The sequence below is a fragment of the Lucilia sericata genome, unplaced genomic scaffold, assembly GCF_015586225.1.
Source record: "Lucilia sericata isolate MDLA Ls3-8-SP2 unplaced genomic scaffold, ASM1558622v1 Contig000031F_arrow, whole genome shotgun sequence".
In the NCBI taxonomy this organism is placed as follows: Eukaryota; Metazoa; Arthropoda; class Insecta; order Diptera; family Calliphoridae; genus Lucilia; species Lucilia sericata.
Window position 1 is genome coordinate 995777 of NW_023994069.1, and position 24366 is coordinate 1020142.

Here is a 24366-nt window from a genome sequence, read left to right on the forward strand (position 1 = left end):
AAGATGCGAAATGTTCGATGTAACAATCAGGAAAAGGTATTTAGTGTAACACCGCAGGTACATTATGTCTACTACACTGTAACCACGATTAAGTACCCTAAACGAGAATAATACTTCTAAGGGAAAAATATTCAAAGAGAGAGCTGAATGTAAGAATAATGCAACCACAAAGATCTTAAGGTGAAAGTACAAAACACGCGTTGTAAGCGGCAGCGCGTTATAGGCTTCTGTCAAAAAAAGTTGAAATAGTGTATTTTTATTTAACAAGTTACTGTAGTTTGTAACGCGTCTGCCGCGAAAAGTTCAGCAACTTCCAACTTTTGACGCGTCAGCAGCTGATCAGGCTTGTATTTTGTTTTGTGTAGAATAAGAATAAACTAAAATGAAATAAATTTCACCAACAATGAAAGAAAAATATTAAAAAATAATCAAAAACTTAAACTTAGTCTTAAAAAACATTAAAAGAAAGATCAAAATGACACGTGATGTGTAACTTGCAGCTTGTAAAGCCCGAAAAGTATGAAAAGTGTAAAACGCGTTGCCGCCTCAACGCGTGTTGTGTACTTCCACCTTTATGATGTAACTGTAATGAGAGCAGTTCGAGAACTTTTGCCATACGCCTGTCTTAGGAATTACGTTCAGGAAACTGAATTTCTGAATATTGCACGAATATAATTATTATTTTTTTTAGTTTTATTTTAACTAATTGGGTCCCTGAAATAAAAAAAAATTAAATATTAGTTAACTCATAAAAATATTTATTGTTTGTTTTTGTTTAAAATTAAACATTTAAATAATTTTTGAACATAATTATCATTGTTGCCTACATACATTTATTGACTTGAAAACTTGTAACACTGTTATTGTAGTAATACTTTTTTTGTCGAGTGTATAAATTATAATTATTTATGTTAATTAAAAATAAAACAAAATCATAACAGTTAAAACAATTTTTATGGAGATATATACATGAATATATAAATACGTTTGTATGATTGTATATAGAAGTATGCATGTGTAAAGGTGTGTTCGTTTATTTATGTAGTCGTGTTTTACAATTATTTGTAATACTTATTCACTATAAAAATTGTGTTATAATTTTTTTTATTTATATTTTATTAGCTAATTTTCAATTATACTATGTATGAATGTAATTTATTTGTATATTCGAAGTACTATTCGATAGTAAAGTTGTGTAAATAAAATAGCCAAAAGCAAATGGATATTGTGCTCATTTCATTCAATTAAGTACATTTAGTCGTTATAAATATCTTTTACTTATTTATATATTTGTTTAAATGTCAGAAGATACTTGATCGAGTATTTATTGTAAACGCCCAAGGATGTTGTAGACGTATTGCTTTCTTTCTTCCAATTTAGCTCTCATAGCCGGCGTATACGGATCAAATGATAAAATGCGTTTTTTCCTTCTAAATATTCCCTCTTTTCTTAATAGAGCACAATTTAATAGATCCTGCAAAGAAAGTCAATTAAATATAAAATATGTATTTATTACAAATTGTTGTTAATCCATCTTACTTCTTCGATTGGAAATTGAAGAAATTCTAAAATGCTTCTTAATACTGGTTCAAGATTATTGACTAAATCGTCATAGAACACAATTTTAACATTTCCGGTGAAATTACGAGCCCAGTTAAGATTCATTAGCTCCCAGCCTCTTAATTTATTCGTTACAAATTGTTGCCAATCTAAATAAAGAAATTAATTAAATATTTTTTAATGAAAAAAGTTGTAGTTATGAACTTTAAGTTTGCTATGAAATACTTACATTTCCCTTTTGTTCGCTTGTAACGATCTGGAGATGCGAAACCTACATGGCCACCACTTTGGCGATTAAATTCAGCAATTATAGCCTTTTCCGGATCTCTAACTAATAAAATGGCTTTTGAGAAGGGTGCCCATGCTTTTGGGCCCCACTCATGAGTTTTAACTAATAACACAGAACTGTTGCAGATATTTTCGCCTGGAAACCCAGTTTTAAGTAGACCGTAATCCTTGTATATGCTTCCAGTCAATATTCCTAAAAAATAATAAAAATATAAATGTATCTGTTTCTAAAAAGCCGTCGTGAAATACGTGGAAAATATAACAATATAAGTTAAAATAAAAAAAAAATATTTTAATCAAATTTTATGACGAAGGAAAATCCATTACTGAATTTGTCGAAATATCTGGAATTAATAAAAACACTGCTATATGTGTCTAAATCGTTACAAAAATGATGGCTGTGTTGTCGTAAAAACATGAGTGGACGTCACTCAAAATTAAATGTCGAAATATGAAAGGATTTTTGGAAAGTCGAACGTTTAGGGGATGAAATTGGGGTAAAAGTTGGTTTATTTCAGAAATTGGTGTTGGTGCGTGATTATTTTGATTCGAATGACCAAAAAAAAAATATATTCGTTATTTATACAACATTGGCCATCACATAGTGGTATGCCAAAAATTTCGCCAAAATTAGATATATCCCTAATATACATATTTAGTTTTGTTTTTCTTCCACCATACTCCCCTATTGCTAGCATGGTAGATATAATTAAAAAATCTGGGTAATACGATCAGTATAAAACAGTTTTTGGAAAAGATTTCATTCCATTTTTCTTATTTTAACCATTTAGCTCTTGGACTAAGCTTAAATCTATTTAATTTTTTTTTTTTGGATATAATACTAGAATTCGGTAGCAATGTAAAAATGTGTCTAAAGATATTTTTAATTTTCCAAATTCTTTTTTTAAAAAGTGTCATTGATTTTATTCAAATAACATTTTTAATAACTATTAATTTGTAGTAAAATGTTCCCCTATAAATACATATCAGGGTAATATTTGGAATGGACAAAAATACTCTACAAAAGATTTAAGATTATTTTTCCCGTAATCAGCTCAAAATTGCGGAATTTATGAGACCCATTGTTGCAATTTGTAGCTCTACTGGTTATATATAGGGTCAATTATGAACCGAACTCACACAAAACTAGCCCATGGTGATTTATTATAATTATAACACCACATTCATACGGCTAGGAAGTGACAAATATTCAATAACCCCCTCGTAGGACATCGCGCATGACAAGTTTCGTGTCAGTTAACTTCCCCACAGGGTAGTTTTCTGAAGGGGATCTTATATGGGGAGTACGGTCAATTATGGACCGATTCTCATAAATTTTGGAGATATTTTGGCTCTTTGGAAAATTTTATATGTTCAATTTCATCGCTATACTCGTATTTTTAAGACAGTAATGGGCGTTAACGTAATTTTCTGAAAGGAACTTTATATGGGGGTAGGATAAATTTTGGACCGTTATTCATAAAATTTGGTAGAGAGTTTTTGACTTATATGAAACTTATTTATGACGAAGCAGTTATGACTGTTAAAGCTGTTTTTCGGAGGGACACTTGTATGTCGTATATGAGAACACGTGCACCGATATTGGTATTTTCGATACCAAAAAAACCTAACCTATAGGGAACATTTGTGTAAAATTTTTACCCTCTAGCTCTTTCCGTTCGGACTCTACTATTGTGTTTTCAACGGACAGACGGACGGACATGGTTAGATCGTGTTAGAATATTTCGATGAGTTACAAACGGAATGATAAAAACAATATACCCCCCATCTTTTTTGATGGTGGCCATAAAAAATAATGCTAAGAAAAGTTATTGGTTCCTTCAGGATAAGCTTTCAGAACATAAAATTAAATTTCGAATAACGGATAAATCAGGACTCGAAAGACCTTAATATTAACACTAGTCAATACCAACCTTGTGGTTTTGTACATACAACATCTATTGACATTTCCAGTTACAACTTGTGCAATTCCAGCAGTTCGACAAAGAGTCTATGCACACGTAAAAGACAGTCATTTACACTAATGAGTAACCACATGGTTGACCCTAATTAGTATATATTTGGTTATTCGTCACCAAAGAACTATTCTTAAAAGAGAGTAGAGAAGTTGTCACTTTACTGTACCTTAGGTAAACGAGTGAGGGGACACTTAAAAATTGTTTTTTATATTCAATATAGAGCGATGATTGACTTTCTCATAGGACAAGCCCATGTTAAAATGGTTAGTCACCCGGATAGTCAGATGGTAGATTAGGTCGGGAATGTTCCGCCGAACTAATGGGATATTTTTGAAATAAGACAAACCTTTTTTTCTCCTTTTAAAATTTTATAAAATCTACAGTTCTGAGGAATCTTATAAATGTGCTCCATTAATTTTATTTGAAAATACAGTCAAACTTGTTTATAACGAATTTTCGGTTATTATAAACTACTTTTCAAGTCCCGACATTTTGGTAACTATTTTTATATAAAAAATCTCTTATAACGAACTCGGTTAAAACGAATCCTCAGACTTCATTCGACTTGTTACAAACTTTGCTTATAACGAACAAATTTTACTGGTCCCGAGGAGTTCGTTATAAAAGAGGTTGACTGTATCTGCTTAGGATCTATTTTAGAGTACATTTTTGGGACTTAAAGAAATTTACACGGGGCTATAAAGAGCTAAATCTACTTTTACATTTGAAATTAATATCATGGAATTTGGATTGTTTACTCAATATTTTGCCATCAAAATCTGCTTTTCATGAAAATGAGAGATAACAACTATTGAATATAGTCATTCGATATATATATATATATAAAAAAAATGACGATTTCGTAAAATATTTGGCCGTTACATACAACAGCATGAACGCATATTATTTCTATCATAAAGTGTAGATAAAATAATAGGGAATGTTGGAATCCTATTTCGAGATCAATAATATAAATAAGCTGTTAGAATAAATTTTTCTTTTAATTTAGAATTCTTACCAGTAGATTGCTGCAATAAGTATCGTAACCAAGTATTCCCACTTCCAGGAAATGACGCTAACGCAGTCAATCCAGTCTTAATGTTTTCATCATTATCGCTAATATTTGGAGCTAAATTAAATGATTATTTTCTATTAATAGATATATACTCCAACAAAAATACACACATTTGTACGTACTTTTAAATTCGGAAGCTGCATCTGCAGTATCTACTGGAAGCTCTGTTTGCAAATATTTAAGTTCTCTACACCATCTAATTGTCATCTTTTGATTAATGGCAGATACCTTTTGATTATGATAGTTAGGAAACTGTTGTATATAAAAAATCAAAACAATATGTAAATTTTAATATTTTGCTTACGAAACTTTTAACGGCCATATTCACACAAAAACTCATTTAGTCAGCGAATTTCAGTTAAAACTGTTTTATAAAAGTGTTTTTAATTTTTTGTTGAATATGACTGTAAGTCTCTTTTTAGCAATTATTTGAAAATATTTACCTCTGCGAAACGTTCAATTCGCATACGTCTTGGATGTGAGCCAGGAACATTATTCATGGATAGAAATAGTACTCCTCCAATGTAAATAACAATTGTTACAGTTACGCCGCAAAGTCGCCAACCTTGTAATGCCATTCCGCCTTTTTTTCATACCTAAACAGTGAAAATAATATTTTAGCATTTTAATTTTTTTATGTTATTTCATTTTTGTAGAGAAATCGAAAATTCGGAAAGTGTTAATAGAATATCAAGTTTGAGTGCTATATTCATTTATGATGAATCTTCACTAATTATAAAGAAGTTTAAATTTGATTTCCGCATGACAAAAACTTTTTTTGAATGATTAGTATATATAGAAAACACAATTCTGTTGAAATTTGTCCCGATAAGGTTATTTGTTAATGAATGTATGTATGTATGGCCAATTATGGGATCATCCGAGAAAAATTTCAAAGAATGATTTGTTTATAGGTCGATCCGGAAAACAATCACAGAATCATTTATATACAGGACATATTCGAGTTATACCAAATATAATTATGAGTTACCTAATTCTAGGTCGATCCGATTAATGTACAAAACATATTCGTAGTTTGTTAATGAATTAATTGAATTTCAGTGATTTTCGGAGGTGGGAAACATAAACAATTATGGGCCGATCCAGGTTATAGTTGGTAATGTGGTTTATATTATTCTTATATTAATGTATATACCAAGTCAAAAGTTTGAGCACAATTGGAAGATGTTAACCCGTGCTACTAGGGCCTCAAAGTTTTGAAAATCTCAATTTTTTTGTCAGTTTGGCGACCATTTCTCATATCTGGAACTGCTAAAGCTATTTGACCGTGTCATACAGCAAATTAAAGGTCATACTGTTTAGAATATTTAATATTCTACGCAATAAATCCGCAACTAGTACTGACCGAAAAATAGACTTAATATCCTAAAAGACGTGACTAGATACACCTGAGAGCTAAGATGCGTTATTTGTATTATTATTGCTTATTATGGTCAAATATTTGTACTTTGGAATCTCATTTCATTTAAATATGTTTGCTATGGTATTCGGTTAATTTTAGACTCACAACAATGTTTTTTATGTCTATTTTTTTCCTCATACTGTATCACTGGCCATCCCAAACAGGTAAAACCAAAGTAGTTTAAAAATGTTTTGGACAGACTAAAGATACCCCCAAAACGAGGCTGTTTGCGTGCACTGAGGAGGCTCTGTTTTGAGGATACCTGGTAGCCTCAAAACAGAGCAGAAAGGGTTGCTGTTCTGGTATCACAATTCTGGTAGAACAATTCCTGGGCATTCCTGAAACTGACAGTAGCTCAGGGGAGGAACAAGCCCTATACTTGCATCAAATACTTGGATATTCAATGGAGCGTGCAATCTCCTGGAGCAGATGTTAGGTCGAGAGATAGCCGACACCACGTTTTAGAAGTCTTGTTGACTCATGTCAACCAGACATATTCAAGAGGTTTCAAAAATAATGGTCGGCAATTGATAAATCCATGTTCGATGTAGGCGAGAATGTTTTGGAACACTGCCTTAAGAAGAAGTAGAGAATATCAAAGAAGAACTGCAAAGAAAACTAATGGAATGCCAGCCATGAGACGGCTACAAAGAGCTGTTACAGTTGGCATTGATATATCTTGGCCATCTTGACGGACAAGATGTGTGTTTCAGGTCTCCAGATCCAGTACACAACGCCCGGTGCTATTTACTGTCTGAAAATACAACTCTAACGTGACCAGCTTCCCAGTAGTCCGAGACTACTGTTAAGCCTGGTTTAACGCCCACAGAGCGTGTTTAGCGTCAAAACAAGGCCAAGACGAAAGCATTGACAAACAAAATATCAGAAAAGGGAATTAACAAAATGATAAATCACCTATGGTATCTTAGTCCAAAACTTGTTACTTGTTGCTCTGGCATTGTTTGAACCGGAAGTGCAAAACACCGTAAAGAGCCAAATGGCGACAAAAAATTTAACAAACCAAGCAGAAGAAAATGAGATTGCTCCAGAAATATGCAACCCAAAATAAAAAATAACTGCCGAAATTCCTAGAAAAAGGTCTCCCAGCCCTAATTACAAGTGAGACTTAACTGTTGTTTAAGAGAATTAACATTAACACCGAATTTCTGGAAAAAGATCCTGCAACTTGGAAGATGGTAAACAACTTGAAAGTTGTGAATGACATGGCAGAGCCATGGTCAAGCTAGCTCATGATGATATACATACAAATGTATGTAGAATAAGAAGTAGAAAAACGTGGGCGAAAATTTTTAAAAATATCTGTTTTTCCTGAGTCATACCCGCACTATATGAAAATTATCGTGTATTATTAGTTTTTTCTTATTTCAAAATATAAAATCGCATAGGCGTTAATAAATGTCTAACGCAAAACTTTTATACACTTTTTGAAAATTTTCCAAAAATTACGTACATATTTTCTTTTTGTGGTTTTATATGTATGTATATGACTTTGAAAAATGTTTAATAAGTGGGGGTCTGTTTTGCTATGATCATATAGACATTATATAATTATTTTAAAGGACTCACGTGTATCGGACTATTCGGGAAGTATTTAGCTGTGAAACAGGCTTTACGGTATTTATGCAAGAGAATGATCCAAAACACAAGGTCAAGGTGACGATGAAATAGTTTAAGTGTAACAACATTAGCATGGAAAATTAAGCAGGGATGGGAAAAAAATACAAAAAAATATTTAAAAATTAATTTGTAGTAACTCTGGTACCAAGCACTATATTTTGGATATTTTTCGTCACTAAAGTGGTATTTTTTGAATATTCTATAATGAACCTAGAAACATGAAACTAAGCATTTAGAGCCCGACGTTAATGAGAACTTATAAGAGGGAATTTTTTGATACTTTTTCGTTCTTCAAAAGGTACTTTTTGAATATTCTATATAATATTGAACCTAGAAACATAAAATTAAACTAGCAGATCCCCGAGTAAATGAGAACCTTTAAAAGGGACTTTTTGATACTTTTTCGTTCTTCAAAAGGTACTTTTTGAGTTTTCTATATTATTGAACCAAGAGACATAAAATTTAACATTCAAAGTCTTAAATTAATGAAAATCAGTAGGAAAGGATTTTTGATACTTTTTGGATTTTATGCAACATTGAACCTAGAAATATAAGTATGTATATATGTATATGTCCTGATGGAAAGAAAATCTATAAGGTGATTATTCTGCTACTTTTTGTTCTTCAACTGATACATTTTGTGTCTTTTATAATATTGAACCTAAACAAGAAACTATAGTCGGACGTGACCGAGAATATGATACCCTACACCAATTACGAATATTAAATGTGATTTATGTTGAATCTTACATAGGCTCCAAATAATATCTGTTAATGTACGCTTGTACGCTGACTAGGAGAAATAAAATATCGATTTCTATAATTTTCAACAGCCTTCGTTATTGGATCCAGAAAAGAGTATGTAAGAAATTTTAACAAATTATATTGGAAATTGTGAGCTGTAGCGTGCACTCAAGGTTTCCACGGTCACAAAGACGGACATAGCTTAATCGAATCAAAAAGTGATTCTGAACCGACCGACGAACATCTGCAAATATTGCCGATTTTTGGATAGATAGTAGTATGATAGACGTACTAGTTAGAATGTAAAATGACCAAATCGGAAGGTCCGATTGTATGGGGGTTAGAGTAGAAAATGAGCCGATCCTTTGTTGGGAAATTATTCAAGTCATTTTCTGAAGGGGACTTTGTATAAGGGCTAGGTATAAGGCTAGGTTAATCATTATGAAAATCGACAGATTTATTTATAATTATCTCAAACTTTATTATACCGATTTTTGGAATGATAGTGGTATATTTGACGTAGTTATGAGCTAAAAGACCGATATGAGCGAAAAGTCCGATTAGGTAAGTCCGGTTGTATGGGGCTAGACCAAAAATTTATTAGATCCTTAAAAAATTTAATGTCGGGATATATGTTTATATAAAATTCATTTGTGCTAAATTTCATCGTGATTCTAGTTTTATAAGTGAATTGTGGACATTCAAATTATTTTCGGAAACGTAGTTGTGCCGAAAATTTATCCGATCCTTATAAAATTTATTGTCGGGATTAATGTTTATATACAACTTTTGTGTGGCAAATTTTATCGTGATACTAGTGTTTATAAGTGAATTGTGGACATTTAAGTCATTTTCTGAAGGGGACTTTGTATGGGGGCTAGGGTCAAATAATGCCCGATCTTTACGAAAATCGCTAGAGTTATTTGACCTTAATTATCAAAATCCCGATTCGAGGGGTCTGGTTATATGGGGGCTAGGTGAAATAATGGACCGATTTCAACCATTTTCAATAATGTTCGTCCTTAGGCCAAAAGAAGCGCATATTCCAAATTTCATCAAATTATCTCAAAAATTGCGCATAAGGTTTACATGGACAGACGGACGGACATAGCTTAATCGACTCAGGAAGTGGTTCTGAGCCGATTGGTATATTTTTCAATTTTACAAACATCAGCACAAACGCATAATACCGTCCCGCTATAGTGGTGTAGGGTGTAACGAAAACAAACAATAAAATGTCTCTCCTCAAACAGTGTTTCCATCCAACTTTTTCAACAACAGTATTTTAGCGGTAACGGTAGAGAAATACGAGGGTATTTTAAAGGCTTCACATCGGCAAATTAAATAAATAATAGTGACGGTATTTAACTTATCGCTTATTTTTCGTTTTCCATCAGATATTTTTTGATTTTTTGTAATAAAATACATACGTATTGACTGTTTTTGTTAAACACACTTTGGTGCAGGGTATATAAGATTTGGCATAGCCGAATATAGAACACTTATTTGTTTCTGATTATGCCATTCTTGTAGTACATGGGCGATACATATGTATGTAGAAAGAAAAATACTGAAAAATATTTAGTACTATTTTCCAACAGCCTATTTCCTTGCACTTTTCCTTTATAATGAATAGGTATGATGGAATAAGATATATGTATATTTACATATATGCTGAAAAACATTTTTTCTCTGAGTTTTCTTAAGTGCAATAGTGAAATGTTGTAATCCTAAGGACATTAAAAAAACGTATAAACGGAAATATTAAAAGAGCTTAAATATGAAAGAATGGGTGCATGGCTTAAGTTCTTATGAGTGTGTGATTAATTTTTATCCATCCATTAAATGGATAAAAATCAATAGCAATACAATTGTGTATGGTTTACTAACAAAAGCTAATTTTTAATGTGGAAAAATCGCTTTTAGCATTTGGCATTAGTGCATTTAATTCATGATTAACTAAAGGAAATATGTAAACTTTTTCGATTACATCTTCTTTAAAACACCTTTCTATCTGTTTTATTTTTAGTGATACTTACTTTAATTCCGTACTTTGACAGTTTTATTCGCACGTTGTTTTCATTATTTTTGGGTGGTGGTTTTTCTTATTGTGTATTTTCTATTTTTTATATTTTTTGTTCTATTTTAGGGTGTTTTGTTGAAAATAACACTAAAATAATATTTCTATTTGTATTGTTTTCTTCTTTAAAATAAATGTTCCATGTTGAAACTACTTGTACACATTATTTAATCATATAAATTCTTTTATATTTACATTAAGATTTTAATATTTTTCTGGTGGAAAACTTTATTTGTTTAATATTGCTAACTTAATAAAACTGTTGTTGTTTAATTTATTTCAATATATGATGATAAAAATTATGAAAATATTATTTAATAACTTTGTTTTTTCTTCAGTTGTGATGAGCTCGGTGAAAATAAATAAAACAAGTATTTATTGAACAAATGTTGACAGCAGAAATTTTGACAGAAGTGTGTCATTGCGCATGATTCGACAAACACAATATTCTCATTTTTATTAAGAAGCTCTAAAGACGAAAGCTTTTTTAACTTTTAAAATTGTGTGTGTTGAGTTTTTTTATATATGACATCTAGGTGGCCTTGTTGGGTTAGTATTACAACATTTTTAACAAAAAATCATAATGAAAAGAAAATTTGTTTCAAATAATTTACTTATCAATAGATGGCGCATGTTGTATTTAAAAATGCACTTATGAATTACTTTAAAGACTGCAGCTATAAAGTAATCAGCCGATTCTAAATTTTCTATTTTGTCGGCGATAACGTATTTTCATTAAAAGACAATTTTATGCGACCATTTCCAGGCCATAGCTTACCGCAAGATAAGGACAAATTTAATACAAAGTTGTCCAAGGCTCGAGTGCACATAGAAAATGCTTTTGGCAGTTAACTAAAAGAATAAAACAATTGAAAAATATAAACAGCTGTTTCTTGTATATATGAATTTATAGCTCACTGTCACTTTATTGTTTTTTTGTTTTTACTTTAATAAAAAATAACCGTATAAAATTTCAAAGTAATTAAGATTTAAACTATTATTTTGAGTAAAAATATATATGTTGTAATAATTTACGTACCTATTATTAATTAATTCCAATATGGTTATCAGAACTTCTCAATAAAGTAATACATTTTTCACTTAAAGGACTTAATTTTTTTATTATATTAGCAACACTGTTTCCGTTTTGTGGTTGACAAAAATAAAAATTAGCTGAATTCGACTGCAGCGGCAAAAGCAGTCGATTGGTCGTGTAGCTGTGTGTAGTTACAATTGTGTTTATGAGAACACAAAACTAAAAAAGTTGAAGTGTGCTTCATATTTGAAGGCAAATAATTTTATTATTAAAAGGAAAATTAAAAATACAGAAAACTTAATTAATTTCTTTAAAGAAATATTTTGCAAAGGATGTTAAATCTGTGCCTGTGTTCTACAACTTTCGAATCGACAAAAAAAAAATCGAAAAATATACAATCGTCTTGTTTAAAACAGGGCGAACACACGTAATTCAAATATATTTTGGTTAATTGTAATGTTTTTAGTTTAAAAATTTTTTGAATCAATAATCTAAAAAATGGAAGACTGTAATATTTCAATGTTTTTTTCTCGACTCGAATGTTACAGAACACGGGCACTGGTAAGAGTTTTTATTTTGTGTTTACATAATTATGAAGGGGTGTAGCAGTCGACACTTGCGCAGGATAAGAGCTGTTGAAATAAAACGAATGAGAATGGCACGATTGAAACAAAGTGATCATTAGCGTTCTCAATGCTCGAGAACGGCTTCTTTCAAACACCGATTCATCGGAACATATGGAGACTGACTCAAGCAACAAAATTATTAACACAGAATCCGATTGCAGCAGCTTGTCCGAAAAATTAAAAATGTGGTATCTTCAATATAGACCAAAAAGAGACGCGGTCAACAATTTGTTAAAAATTCTAGAATCTTCAAATACAGATGTTCCTCCTTCTCTAAGTACACGTTTAGATACGAAAATACATTCATTTAGGCCTTATAGATCATTCGGAAAACTTTGGTGATATTATTAATAATGAAAACGAATTCATTTGCGATATTGTAAGTTCACCTAATGCGTTATGGCCTATCTTAGGTCACGTAAAAAACGTGCAGAAGTATTTTTAATTGGTGTATACCTAGGAAAGCAAAAACCCAAATGTATTAATTAATATTAAAATAATTTTGTAGAGGAAGTAAAACTTTTGCAGAAAGAGGGAGTGGTGTTAAACCAAAGAAAAATATATTTCAAACTTAGGGCATTCATTTGCGATACACCTGCACGTTCTTTCGTTTGTGGTACCACAGAACACACATATTATCATGGTTGCTCTAAATGTGATCAAGTCGGAAAGAATGTTGGAAATTCACACTTCCGCCGGTTTGCCAATAACGGAAAAAGATTTTAAAGAGTACCAGCAGAATCCTTTAAAACTTAAGGATTTAAATGGTTATATGGTTACACAATTTCCTTTAGACCCGATGTAGTATTATCTAATCGCTTCATAAAACTTCGTGAATATATTCCACACGAATTCGCAAGAAAACCGAGGGGTATGGATGAAATAAAATTTTGGGAGGCAGTCGAATTCAGTTTTTTTTTATTTATGCCGGCATTATTGTACTGAAAGACATACTTACAGAAAACGATTGCCCTCATTTTTTGTTTTTACATTGTGGATACCAGATTTTATTATCAAAAACTAATTATGCTAAGAATATTAACATTGCGCATGAGCTCTTAACCAGTTTTATTGAAACTTAGATTTCTCAGCTTACAAATTTGAAAACTTTATGCAAAAATTAGAAGTTCTGTTCGAAAACCAAACAAAGTAATTCAGCAAATAAATACATATTTTAGAAATCAAACCATTGCACGGTGGTCAATTCCGGCCAAAAATGATTTCTTTCAATTATTTAATTCTGATACATTTTTGGTGGTAGATTATAGCTAACACTTCAAATCATACAATTTAAATCATATTTTGATTATTAGTTAACCTTGTGACTTTTATATGCAAAGTTGATAATTTCTTGCCTGTCGTTTTAAGATTTTTAAATTAGATTTTAGATACTTTTACATAAATGAAGGCTATGATTTTTCCTTAGCACGTGTTTTAAAGTAGTCTTAGTAAGTAATCATTCCATGTGGTTATTGCGATTTTGTGCAGTTTCATTTTCTGGATAAATTAAGTAATTATGGCCTACTTTAAAAACTAAAAATAGGTATACAAATCCAAATTTCGAAAGACCATACAAAAGGAAAAGGGGCTATAAGAGGTTGAGTGAATATTGTATCTACTACTATTATATATCAGGAGTCTGCAACTTCCTGCAATTCTAGTAACTAGAGCATTTTTAATTACTTCAACTATTACAAATGCTGAACTTTTCCATATATTTCAACTTCATAAAAATAGAGAATGAGACGACATACTATCAATAATACAAAATCAAACAGAGGAGGGAAGGGTCAATTATGGACTGAACTACATAAAACTTGTTATTGTTGATATTTATGTTTATGCTGATATTTATCACTCAGTTAAATCCTTTTTCTTAAGTGGGCTTATATAGGGGATAGGGTCAATTATGGACCAATTGTCATAAACTTTGATACACATATTTATGTTCATATAAAACTTGTTTGTGTCGAATTTCATTGCTAGACAGATATTTTAAAGCCAGTAATGAGTGTTAAAGTAATTTTTTGAAAGGCACCTAATATGGGAGGTAGGGTCAATTATGGACCAATTCTCATAAAATTTTATATTGCAATTTAGGTTCCTATAAAACTTGTTTGTGTCGAATTTCATTGCTATACAGATATTTTTAAGCCAGTAATGAGCGTTAAAGTAATTATAGGAAGGGGGTTGGGTCAATTATGGACCGATTGTCAGAAAATTTGGTCGAGAGGTTTAGGTTTCTATAAAAATATTTTGTGTCAAATTTCGTTACTTTACTAGTATTTTTAACCCAATTATCAGCATTTAAGAACCTTATACGGGGACTAGGGTCAAATATGACCCGATCTCCGCCATGCTATACCGTAAAATTTATGGGTGCATAAAACTGACTTGTGCTAAATTTCATGGAAATTGATACATATTTGACGTATTTATGAGTATTTAAGAAGTTTTCTGGGGGGTAACTTGTATGGGGGCTAGGCGAAATCTTCAAACTTTACCTATAAGAAATATTTGTGTAAAATTTCAGCTATTTATTTAAAGAAATAAAGAATTTATAGAAATTTACCACCGTGCATTGCACGCAAAACAAATGAAATACAATTTAAGAAAAATATTACAGGTAAAATTTCTACTGAGTACAAAGACCACTTTTGTATACATATATAATCTACAATATCGTCATAATGTCAAATTCATACACCTTTAACTCCGAATTTAATATTGAAACTAAACCCGATGTTATTTCAAAGCCATTATCTAACATTCAATCCAAATTTAATATCGAAAAATCTCAAACATTTACAAAACCGCTTTCTACATATGAACGTTTAATTAAATTAGAAGGTATGTACTAAATTGTATAGCCTCCGGTAGGTTAGTGGTTAGTGTTCTAGTCTGGTAGACCGGAGGTTATGGGTTCGATTTCCACCTGAGGCACTGGTTAAGGAGCGCACTAAGGCCCGATAGAGGCCTAGGTGTATTTCTCCGGATTTGATGTACATATATACATCCTTCTTTCAAACTAAGATAATTATACAAAATAATTTAAACACAGTTATTTTTTATTTGATTTCATTTTAAATTTGTTACAGAAAGTGACTTTTTCTCAATTTTTACCCAATTTACATGATGATTTTTTTCATGTTTTCCCAGAGGTCTGTTTTCATGTTTGTCGATGATTGGTGTTGAGCGGGGTAGAGAAGAATGGGGAGAAAGAAAACAAACACGATTTTTTTCAGATTCCTCTTTACACTTATTCGTACTGTTGATATTATACTCATGCAAAAAAATACGCGTTTTTCTTTAATAAAAACATTAAAATTTGCATTACAAAAATACTATTTGTTGTTTTTAATCAAACTAAATAGTTTTTATGTTAAAAATTTAATTTTACTTTTATTACGAATAAATAATTAAAAAGGATTATACAACTAATTCTCTTTTGAAGTTTCCTTAATGTCCACACATAGAAACTTTTGTTTCAGAAACTACGTATTAATTGCATTGATTTGTTGTTGTACAAATGAGAAGAATAATAAAACAAAACAAGTTTCCGAGTATGAGAAACTCCGTACCGCGAGAGAGATGAATGATATTCTTTCTCTCTCACGCAAAATCAAAAGATTCCCAAAAAAAGTTTCCTAGTGTGGACCGGCAGATAGTTGCATGTAAAAAATCACCGTATAAATATTAATGATTTTTTGGAAGATTCTCAAAAGAGAATTGGAAAAAACAGACGTCTGAAAGGTCTTCATGTAAATTGCGCCTTTGTTTTTAATGCCCTTCGCAAAATCTTGAATGTTTACATTGTGACTTTTAAGGCATGCCTGCTAATGAGTGTGATTTATAATTCTTAATGTATTTATTTAAATATTTTTTTAAACGAATTAGACCTGTTTCAGACTATGCCTTTTGAGTCAGGGACACCAGTCATGCCTTACGAGCTTGTTGGCAAAGGGGGGAAAGAAGAAAAGAGTGTTGCAAAACAGGCACGAAACGTAATTTGAAGGGTTTTTTCGACATTGCTTTTGTAACACTTTCGTAATTTTGGTAGTTGCTATTACTATTACACATGTTAAGTGTTGCCACTTCCAATAATTTAATTTATTTTCTTATATTTTATTTTATCCGAAACCAATTGATTTTTCAAATGTTTTCTTATTAAAATTAAATTATTTCCTTAATAAAAAAATAAATTACTACAAAAAGATCTTAAACTTACAGCTAATGGTACACAAATATGTAATTTAAAGTATTTTATTAATTTTTTTATAAAATAATAAAATAACTAGTTAAAAAAGTTAACACAATATTTAATTTAACGAATATTTAAAAAATAAAGATATTAATTCGTTTATAAAATATTTAAATCAATACATTAAGAATTATAAATATGGCAACTCTCAGACTCATTAGCAGGCATGCCTTAAAAGTCACAATGTAAACATTCAAGATTTTACGAAGGGCATTTAAAAGAAGATTGAGAAAATCTAAAACAGGACAGATTTTTAAATATTGTGTTAATTTTTTAAGTAGTTATTTTATTCTCTTATTTGAATTTTCTTTAAATAAATAAATCTTTTATAAATTCCTCGTAGGAATATCCCTTTTTTTTGCGGATTCTGTTTAGTTCCCTAATCGGCAAAGAGCTTTGTTTAGAGCCTTCTTGGGCGCAATTTACATGAAGACCTTTCAGACGTCTGTTTTTTCCAATTCTCTTTTGAGAATCTTCCAAAAAATCATGAACATTTATACGGTGATTTTTTACATGCAACTATGCATGTCTTTTTTTGATGTTTAATTGTATAATCCTTTTTAATTACTTATTCGTAATAAAAATAAAATGAAATTTTTAACATAAAAACCATTTAATTTGATTTAAAAAAATTTAATAACACGCTATAGTATTTTTTAATGCAAATTTTAATGTTTTCATGTAAAAAAAAGACATAATTATTTTTTTACATGAGCATAATATCAACAGTACGAATGAGTTTAAAGAGGAATGTCAAAAACAATCATGAAAATCCCAAATCATGTTTGTTTTCTTACCCCCCATTCTTCTCTACCCCGCTCAGCGCCAATCATCGACAAACATGAAAACAGACGTGTTGCACTCTTAATTTCATAGCTTGTATGCTTACACATGTATAAAAAAACGATAAAAACCTATAAGAGAACTTATTTTTTACTCTCTGCCGGTGTAGGGTTTAGTTAGTTAGTTGGTTAATTTGTTTGTTATTTGGTTGGTAAAGGATTACTTTTGTTGAAATTTGTAGGATCTACTTACCATTCTTTAGGGATACAGCCAACTAAAGATAATAATGTGTTTGTCATGGATGTTATGCGTGGTACCCCCCATATAAATTAAATACAAAAATTCGTTTATCTGGGACACTAATAGAACTAAATTCTTAAAATTTAGCACGAAGAACTTTAACATCCATGTAAACATTTTGGGTAATAAATTGGCGGACTACCCATGAGTGGAACGGCACCTCCCATATTAATTAAATACAAAAATTCGTTTATCTGGGAAACTAATAGAACTAAATTCTTAAAATTTTGCACAAAGAACTTTAACATCCATGTAAACATTTTGGGTAATAAATTGGCGGACTACTCATGAGGGGAGCGGCACCTCCCATATTAATTAAAGAAATTAATTAAGAACTAAACTAAAGAAATTAATTAAGAACTAAATTCTTCAAATTTCGCACGAAGAACTTAAATATTCATCTGAGCATTTTGGAGCAAAAAAAAGCGGACATTCATCTGGGGGGTCTTGAAGCCCCCACATGAATCAAATAGAAAGATTCGTATATCTGAGAAACTATTAGAGCTAGAATCTTCAAATTTTACATGGAGAACTTTGAAATTCATGTGAACATTTAGTGCATAAGGGGCGGACTTTCAATGGGTGGCTTGGCACAACATATATGAATTAAATACAAAATTTCGTGCATCTTGGAAACTCTTATATCATTCAAATTTTTTATAGATAGACAGAAATTGGCGATAAATAGAAACTGGCGAACTTGCAATAATTTGCTTGACATCTTTCATATGTAACATATAATAAATCTGATATTTATTTATACATATTCCTTTTAGGGTATCAAAGCACACTGGATATACATAGCTAGTAAAAAAATAAAAGAAGTTTTGTTTCTATACAATTTATGTGCAAATAACCTGTGGAAAAGCAAATGTTACCGATTGTGTAATATTGTAAAGCTACGTTTACACCTGAAAAATATTTGGTCCAAATATTTGTAATAAAATATTTTTGAAGTTGCGTCAAACAAACGCAATATTAATTTCATCTTCAGACTTGATGGTATTGTTTTATCAAACAGTGCAAAAATAATTTGATTCAAACATACACATGTTTTACAGCCACAGTATATCGTATAATTTTATACGATTTACCAATTTGTTTTAATTTTAACTATTTTTATTAGGTTTAAAATTAAATTTATATAATAAAAGTGTATAATATTAATATATAACACGATTTAAAAAACTTTGTTTGTCGAATCTGAACATAAAATATTTCATGTTAACAAACGGCAATGCGGATGATTTTCATAAAACAAATTGATTTGCCGGCAAATAAATATTTTTTCATTGTTTCATCAATGTGAACACCAAAAGTCAAATAATTTACATCATTTTGGCAAAATAATTATTTGATCTTGTAAACCAAATGTAAGATCAAACATCGTCAAATAACAGCTGTTCATTGTTTATTTTCTGAAAAAGAGTGTTATCACCTTATACAAAAATGTAAATAGTCGCTAAAATGACTGGTTTTATTTTATTTTTTATAAAATAGATATCTGAGACAAAGTAGTTGTGACATTTAATAGAAATTTAAGAAATTGCGTAAATTAAAGATAATTATTATTTTTGTTGTTTATTTTGTTATTAATTTGTTGATAACAACATACTATATAGGGTAATTTTAAAAATTTTCGAACAAAAAGGTAGGATTTTGAATTTTTTTCAAGAAGTATTAAATTTCACGTATATTTTCTTAATTATTTATCCGATTATCCCAATATTTTATTTAAAATATTACATTTTTAACGTGAGGATGATGACATGCAACAACGTCCTTTAGTCAAGGATATCTCAAAAAATGTACCTTCCATTTTCTTTATTCCTTCACATAAGATTGCTTATTGTGTACTCAACAATATATAAGATACAGAAATTTTGGAGAATTTCAAATTCCGTATTTACATGAAGAATGTGTGTACCGAATTTCATCGAAATCGGATAGGGTAAAGTACAAAACCTGCTCGAAAATTTTTGAAATGCCCCTCTAGTTTATAGTCTAGTCTATAGTCTTGTCTATACTCTACTTTATAGTTTAGTATATAGTCCAGTCTATAGTCTAGTCTATAGTCTACACCATTTTTAAGTGAAATTGAGAACATTACGTATTAAATCGAGAAAAATCCACATAAAATTGAGAATTTCCATTTCATATTAAGAAAATTCCAATTAAAATTGTGATTTTCAATTTGAAATTGAGAAAATTCCTAATCAAATTTAGAATTTTAATTTAAAATTGGGAAAAATCCAAATAAAATTGAGAATTTTACGTTGATGTTGAGAAAATTCTAAATTAAATTGAGAATTTAAATTAAGAGAATTCTAAATAAAATTAAGAATTTCCATTTTATATTGAGAAAATTTCAATTGAATTTGAGGTTTTCAGTTTCAAATTGAGAATATTCTAAATGAAAATGCGAATTTCCATTTGAAATTTAGAAAAGTACAATTGAAATGGAGAATTTTGAATTGAAATTGAGAAAATTCCAATTGAATTTGGGAAACTTTCAAATAAAATTGAGAAAATTACAAATGATTTTCAAAAATTTTTAATTTGCAAATAAATATATATGTACATGTATATGTATGTAGTGCAATACATGAATGTTCAGTGAAAGCTTAAAATTTGAACATTTTGACAATCATTTCGAAAAATTCTGCGAAACTTTTTATACTTTATACTGGGATCTGAACTTTTAACCTAATCAGCGGGAAATTCATGGTGTCATTTTGTAAAACGAAACGAATTTTCGTTATGCGTTTGTGAAAGTAACGAAAATTATTAAAATTTGTATTTTATAAAACGTTAAGTTGTTTTCGTTTACAATCATAAATTGTATGTGCTGCCAAGTCATGAAGCTTCGTAATACGTGTCAGTTTAATGAAAAATAATTTAACAGAAATCGAATTTTTTGTTTTATTTTAATATCAAAATGAGTTTTGTGATTTTATCAAATATTTATTTGCAAAAAAACAAAGAAATAAGAGTTCAGCGACGACTTCTGAGGGACTCAAATGATTTTTTAGATATACCCGACCAACAGTAAGTATGATTATAATTTTCACCCACCATTAAAAACATGGATGCATTTTGATTTTGTCATATATTCTGGATTCTTGAAGGAATCCAGTATCCCATAGGATACATATTTTGGTGGTGGGTTCATAATTATTATTGCCGAATATAAAACGAGTTTTGTATGTTTTGTATGTTTCCTTAGGTTTTGCTTTTATTTTCGACTCAACAAGGAAACCTTCCTTCAAATTTATGAAGACATCGAGCCACACGTTGTTAAAGGCAATAGAGGTACAGCCATTCACCCTAAAATAAAATTGGATGCTTTTCTCAGATTTTTAGGCAGCGGCAGTTACCAACATAGTATAGGAAATGATTTTCTTACTTGTTTGTCACAGTCCGAAATATCTTTAGCAATACTCTTAGAAAAGTATTTTTGTAAAAAGTGGATTACTTTCAAGAAAACACCGGAAGAAGAACTGGATACGAAACAACATTTTTACTCAAAATACGGTATTCCAGGAATAATAGGAGTCGTAGATGGTACGCATGTTCTCATCAAGTCGCCAAAATCAGAAGAAAGACATCTGTATTACAACAGAAAAGGATATTACAGCCTGAACGTTATGATTGTAAGTATTTATCTAACATATCAATTCAATATTTTAGAACTATTGATGCCAGACAACCAGGAGCCAATCACGACTCCTTTATTTGGAAAAATAGTGTGGTAGATAAATACCTTAGGAATGAGTTTAATAGAGGCAAAGTAAACTCCTGGATTATAGGTCAGAATTTATAAAATATGTTTCTAAAGTAATCATGAATTTGTTTAAGGATGTATTTTCATTAAATATTATTAATTAATAGTAATGAGGAAGAAAATTTTAACAATCGCTTTTGTAAGGCCAGAAACATAATAGAGCGTTGCAATGGAGTTCTTAAGGGCAGGTTTCGAAGCATTATTGGTGATAGAGGTTCTTAAGACAATATTTTTTTTGTTTTTATAACATACATATAACATTTTTAGGTTTGTTGTATAGTACCAAAAAAGCTACACAGATTGTAAATGCAAGCTATGCTTTACACAATGCTTGCATATTTTATAAGAATGGTTGGCCCTATCCTAAGGAAGTTCTAGATCCGGAAATAGATATAATTGAGGAAAAAGATGCAGATAATACTGCTGCTGCCGAAATACGAAGACGGTTAGCACAAAGTTTGTCACAATAGATAAGAAGCCTATTTATCGAGATCTATTCATTTGACTTAAATACGATACTCATAGTCTAGACTATGGAATAGACTATAAACCAAATACTAGGCTATAGACTAGACTATAGATTAGACTAGACTATAGATTAGACTTTAGACCAGTCTATAGTCTAGTTTACACAATAGACTATAATTTAAACAATAGACTAAATTATAGACTAAACAATAGCCTAGCCTATAGATTAGACTATAGACTAGTTTATAGTCTACATTATAGACTAGACTATAGCCTAATCTGTGGTCTAGTCTATAGTCTGAGCAATAGTCTAGTATATAATTTCATCTATAGTCTAAATTATAGCCTAATGTGTAATCTAGACTATAGACAAGTATATAGTCTAGTCTATAATGTAGTATATAGTCTAGTCAATAGTCTAGTCCATAGTCTAGTTTATAGTCTAGTCTATAGTCTGGTCTATAGTCTTGTCTATAGTCTAGTCTATAGTCTAGTCTATAGTCTAGCCTATAGTCTAGTCTATAGTATAGTCTATAGTCTAGTCTACAGTCTAGTCTTTATAGACTAGATAATAGACTAAACTAGATTATATCTAAGATTAGACTAGTGGTTAAACTATTGACTAGTATAGATTATAAATTAGATTATATTTAGTTCAGACATTATAGACAATATTATAGCAGAAAGCATGTAATATTTTTTTTAATGTATTGTGTGAAATCTGATGGTTAATAAAAAGACATAATTAACTACATACTATAATCTATAAAATTTTTATTTATATAAATTAAAGAAGATTTCAGTTCCTTATTTATTTCAAATTTTATAGTTCTACTTATATTTTTAAGCCAGTAATGAACATTAAAGTCATTTTCTTAAAAGGGCCTTATACAGAGTTAGGGTTAATTATGAACCGATCCTCATAAAGTATGGTTGAGAGATTTTAGCTTAAAATTAGTTTATGTCGAATTGCATTGCGGTATTCGTATTTTTAGTCAGTTAAAGTAATTTTCTTAAGGGGACCTTATATGGGGGGTAAGACTAATTATGAACCGATCATCATTAAATCTCGTAGAACGATTACTATTTATACAAATCATATTTATGTATAATTTTCAACCAGTAATGAGCGTTGTAAACATTTTCGGTGGGGTAATTATGGACTGATCCTCATAAAAATTGGTAGAGAGATTTCGGTTCCTATAGAACTTATCAGTGTCGAATTTCATCGCTGTACTCGCATTTTTAAGCCAGTAATGAGCGTTAAAGTATTTTTCTGATGGGGACATTAAATGGGGGTAGGGTCAATTATGGGCCGACCCCCACAACATTTTGTAGAGAGATGTTAGCTCATACAAAACTAGTTTATGTCGAATTTTATTGATCTACTAGTATTTTTAAGCCAGTACTTAGTCTTAAAGTCATTTTCTGAAGGGACCTTATATGGGGGATGTTCTATTATAGACCGATCCTCGTAAAATTTTGTAGAACCATTTTGGTTCATACAGGTCATGTTTATATCGAATTTCATCGCTTTACTCGTTTTTTAGGCCAGTAATGAGCGTTAAATTATTTTTCTGATGGGGACCTTATATGTGCGGGGTCAGTTAAGGCCCGATCCACAAAAAATTTGGTTAAGAGATTTTGGATCGCAAGGAACTTACTTGAGTAGAATTTCATTGCTATACTCATATTTTTAAGTCAGTAATGTTGCTTAAAGTAATTTTCTGAAGGAGACCTTTTATGGGGGTAGGATCAATTTAGACCGATTCACATAAAATTTGGTAGAGAGATTTTGGCTCGTATAAAACTTACTTCTATGAAATTTCATTGCTATACTCGTATTTTTAAGCTGGTAATGAGCGTTAAAGTAATTTTATGGAGGGGACCTTATATGGGGGGTATGGTCAATTATGGACCGATCCACATAAAATTTGGCTCGCATGAAACTTATGTGTGTCGAATTTCATTGCTATATTCGTATTTTTAAGCTAGTATTCAGCTTTTTAGTCATTTTCTAAAGGGGACCTTATATGGGGGGTAGGACCAATTATGGTCCTATGTCCGCCATAATTCAGAATTTTATTTCAGAAGTCAAAAAACTGACCTATACAAAATGTTGTGGTATTTGCTTCATAAACAACGAATTTTTGAATGTTTGAAGCTCTTTATACAATATTCCGGGGAGTACATTTGTATGGGGCTATGTGAAATCGTTGACCGATTTTGGCCATTTTCAATACCAAACATTTCTGATCAATAAAAAATATTTTGCGAAAATTTCATTTCAATATCTCTTTTTTTGTGGACGCTATCGTGCC

The 24366-nt window shown here is 30.5% G+C and overlaps 1 protein-coding gene across 2 annotated transcripts; it reads right to left on the minus strand.

Moving 5' to 3' along the window:
• Positions 1–744: 744 nt before the first annotated feature.
• On the minus strand, positions 745–11204 carry LOC119611558 (WSCD family member CG9164). Of its 2 annotated transcripts, none has more exons than XM_037967199.1 (7): positions 10747–11204; positions 5346–5498; positions 5025–5154; positions 4846–4956; positions 1790–2041; positions 1540–1709; positions 745–1474 (listed from the first exon to the last, which is right to left on the minus strand). In XM_037967199.1, the coding sequence occupies exons 2-7, from the start codon at positions 5478–5480 to the stop codon at positions 1325–1327; spliced, it is 948 nt and encodes a 315-aa protein (XP_037823127.1). In that variant the 5' UTR covers positions 5481–5498; positions 10747–11204; the 3' UTR covers positions 745–1324. The 2 variants fall into 2 exon arrangements, with proteins under 2 accessions (XP_037823127.1, XP_037823134.1); XM_037967206.1 differs by having other exon boundaries at positions 5025–5130; positions 10747–11148.
• Between the last annotated feature and the right edge of the window lie 13162 nt (positions 11205–24366).

Bases quoted from the DNA above. Each gene is read 5' to 3' on its own strand.
- LOC119611558 (XM_037967199.1), bottom strand. From the start codon at position 5,480: ATGGCATTACAAGGTTGGCGACTTTGCGGCGTAACTGTAACAATTGTT. The intron at 4,957-5,024 runs GTACGTACAAAT...CATTTAATTTAG, and splicing joins TGCAGCTTCCGAATTTAAAA to CTCCAAATATTAGCGATAAT. The intron at 1,475-1,539 runs GTAAGATGGATT...CTTTCTTTGCAG, and splicing joins TTCAATTTCCAATCGAAGAA to GATCTATTAAATTGTGCTCT.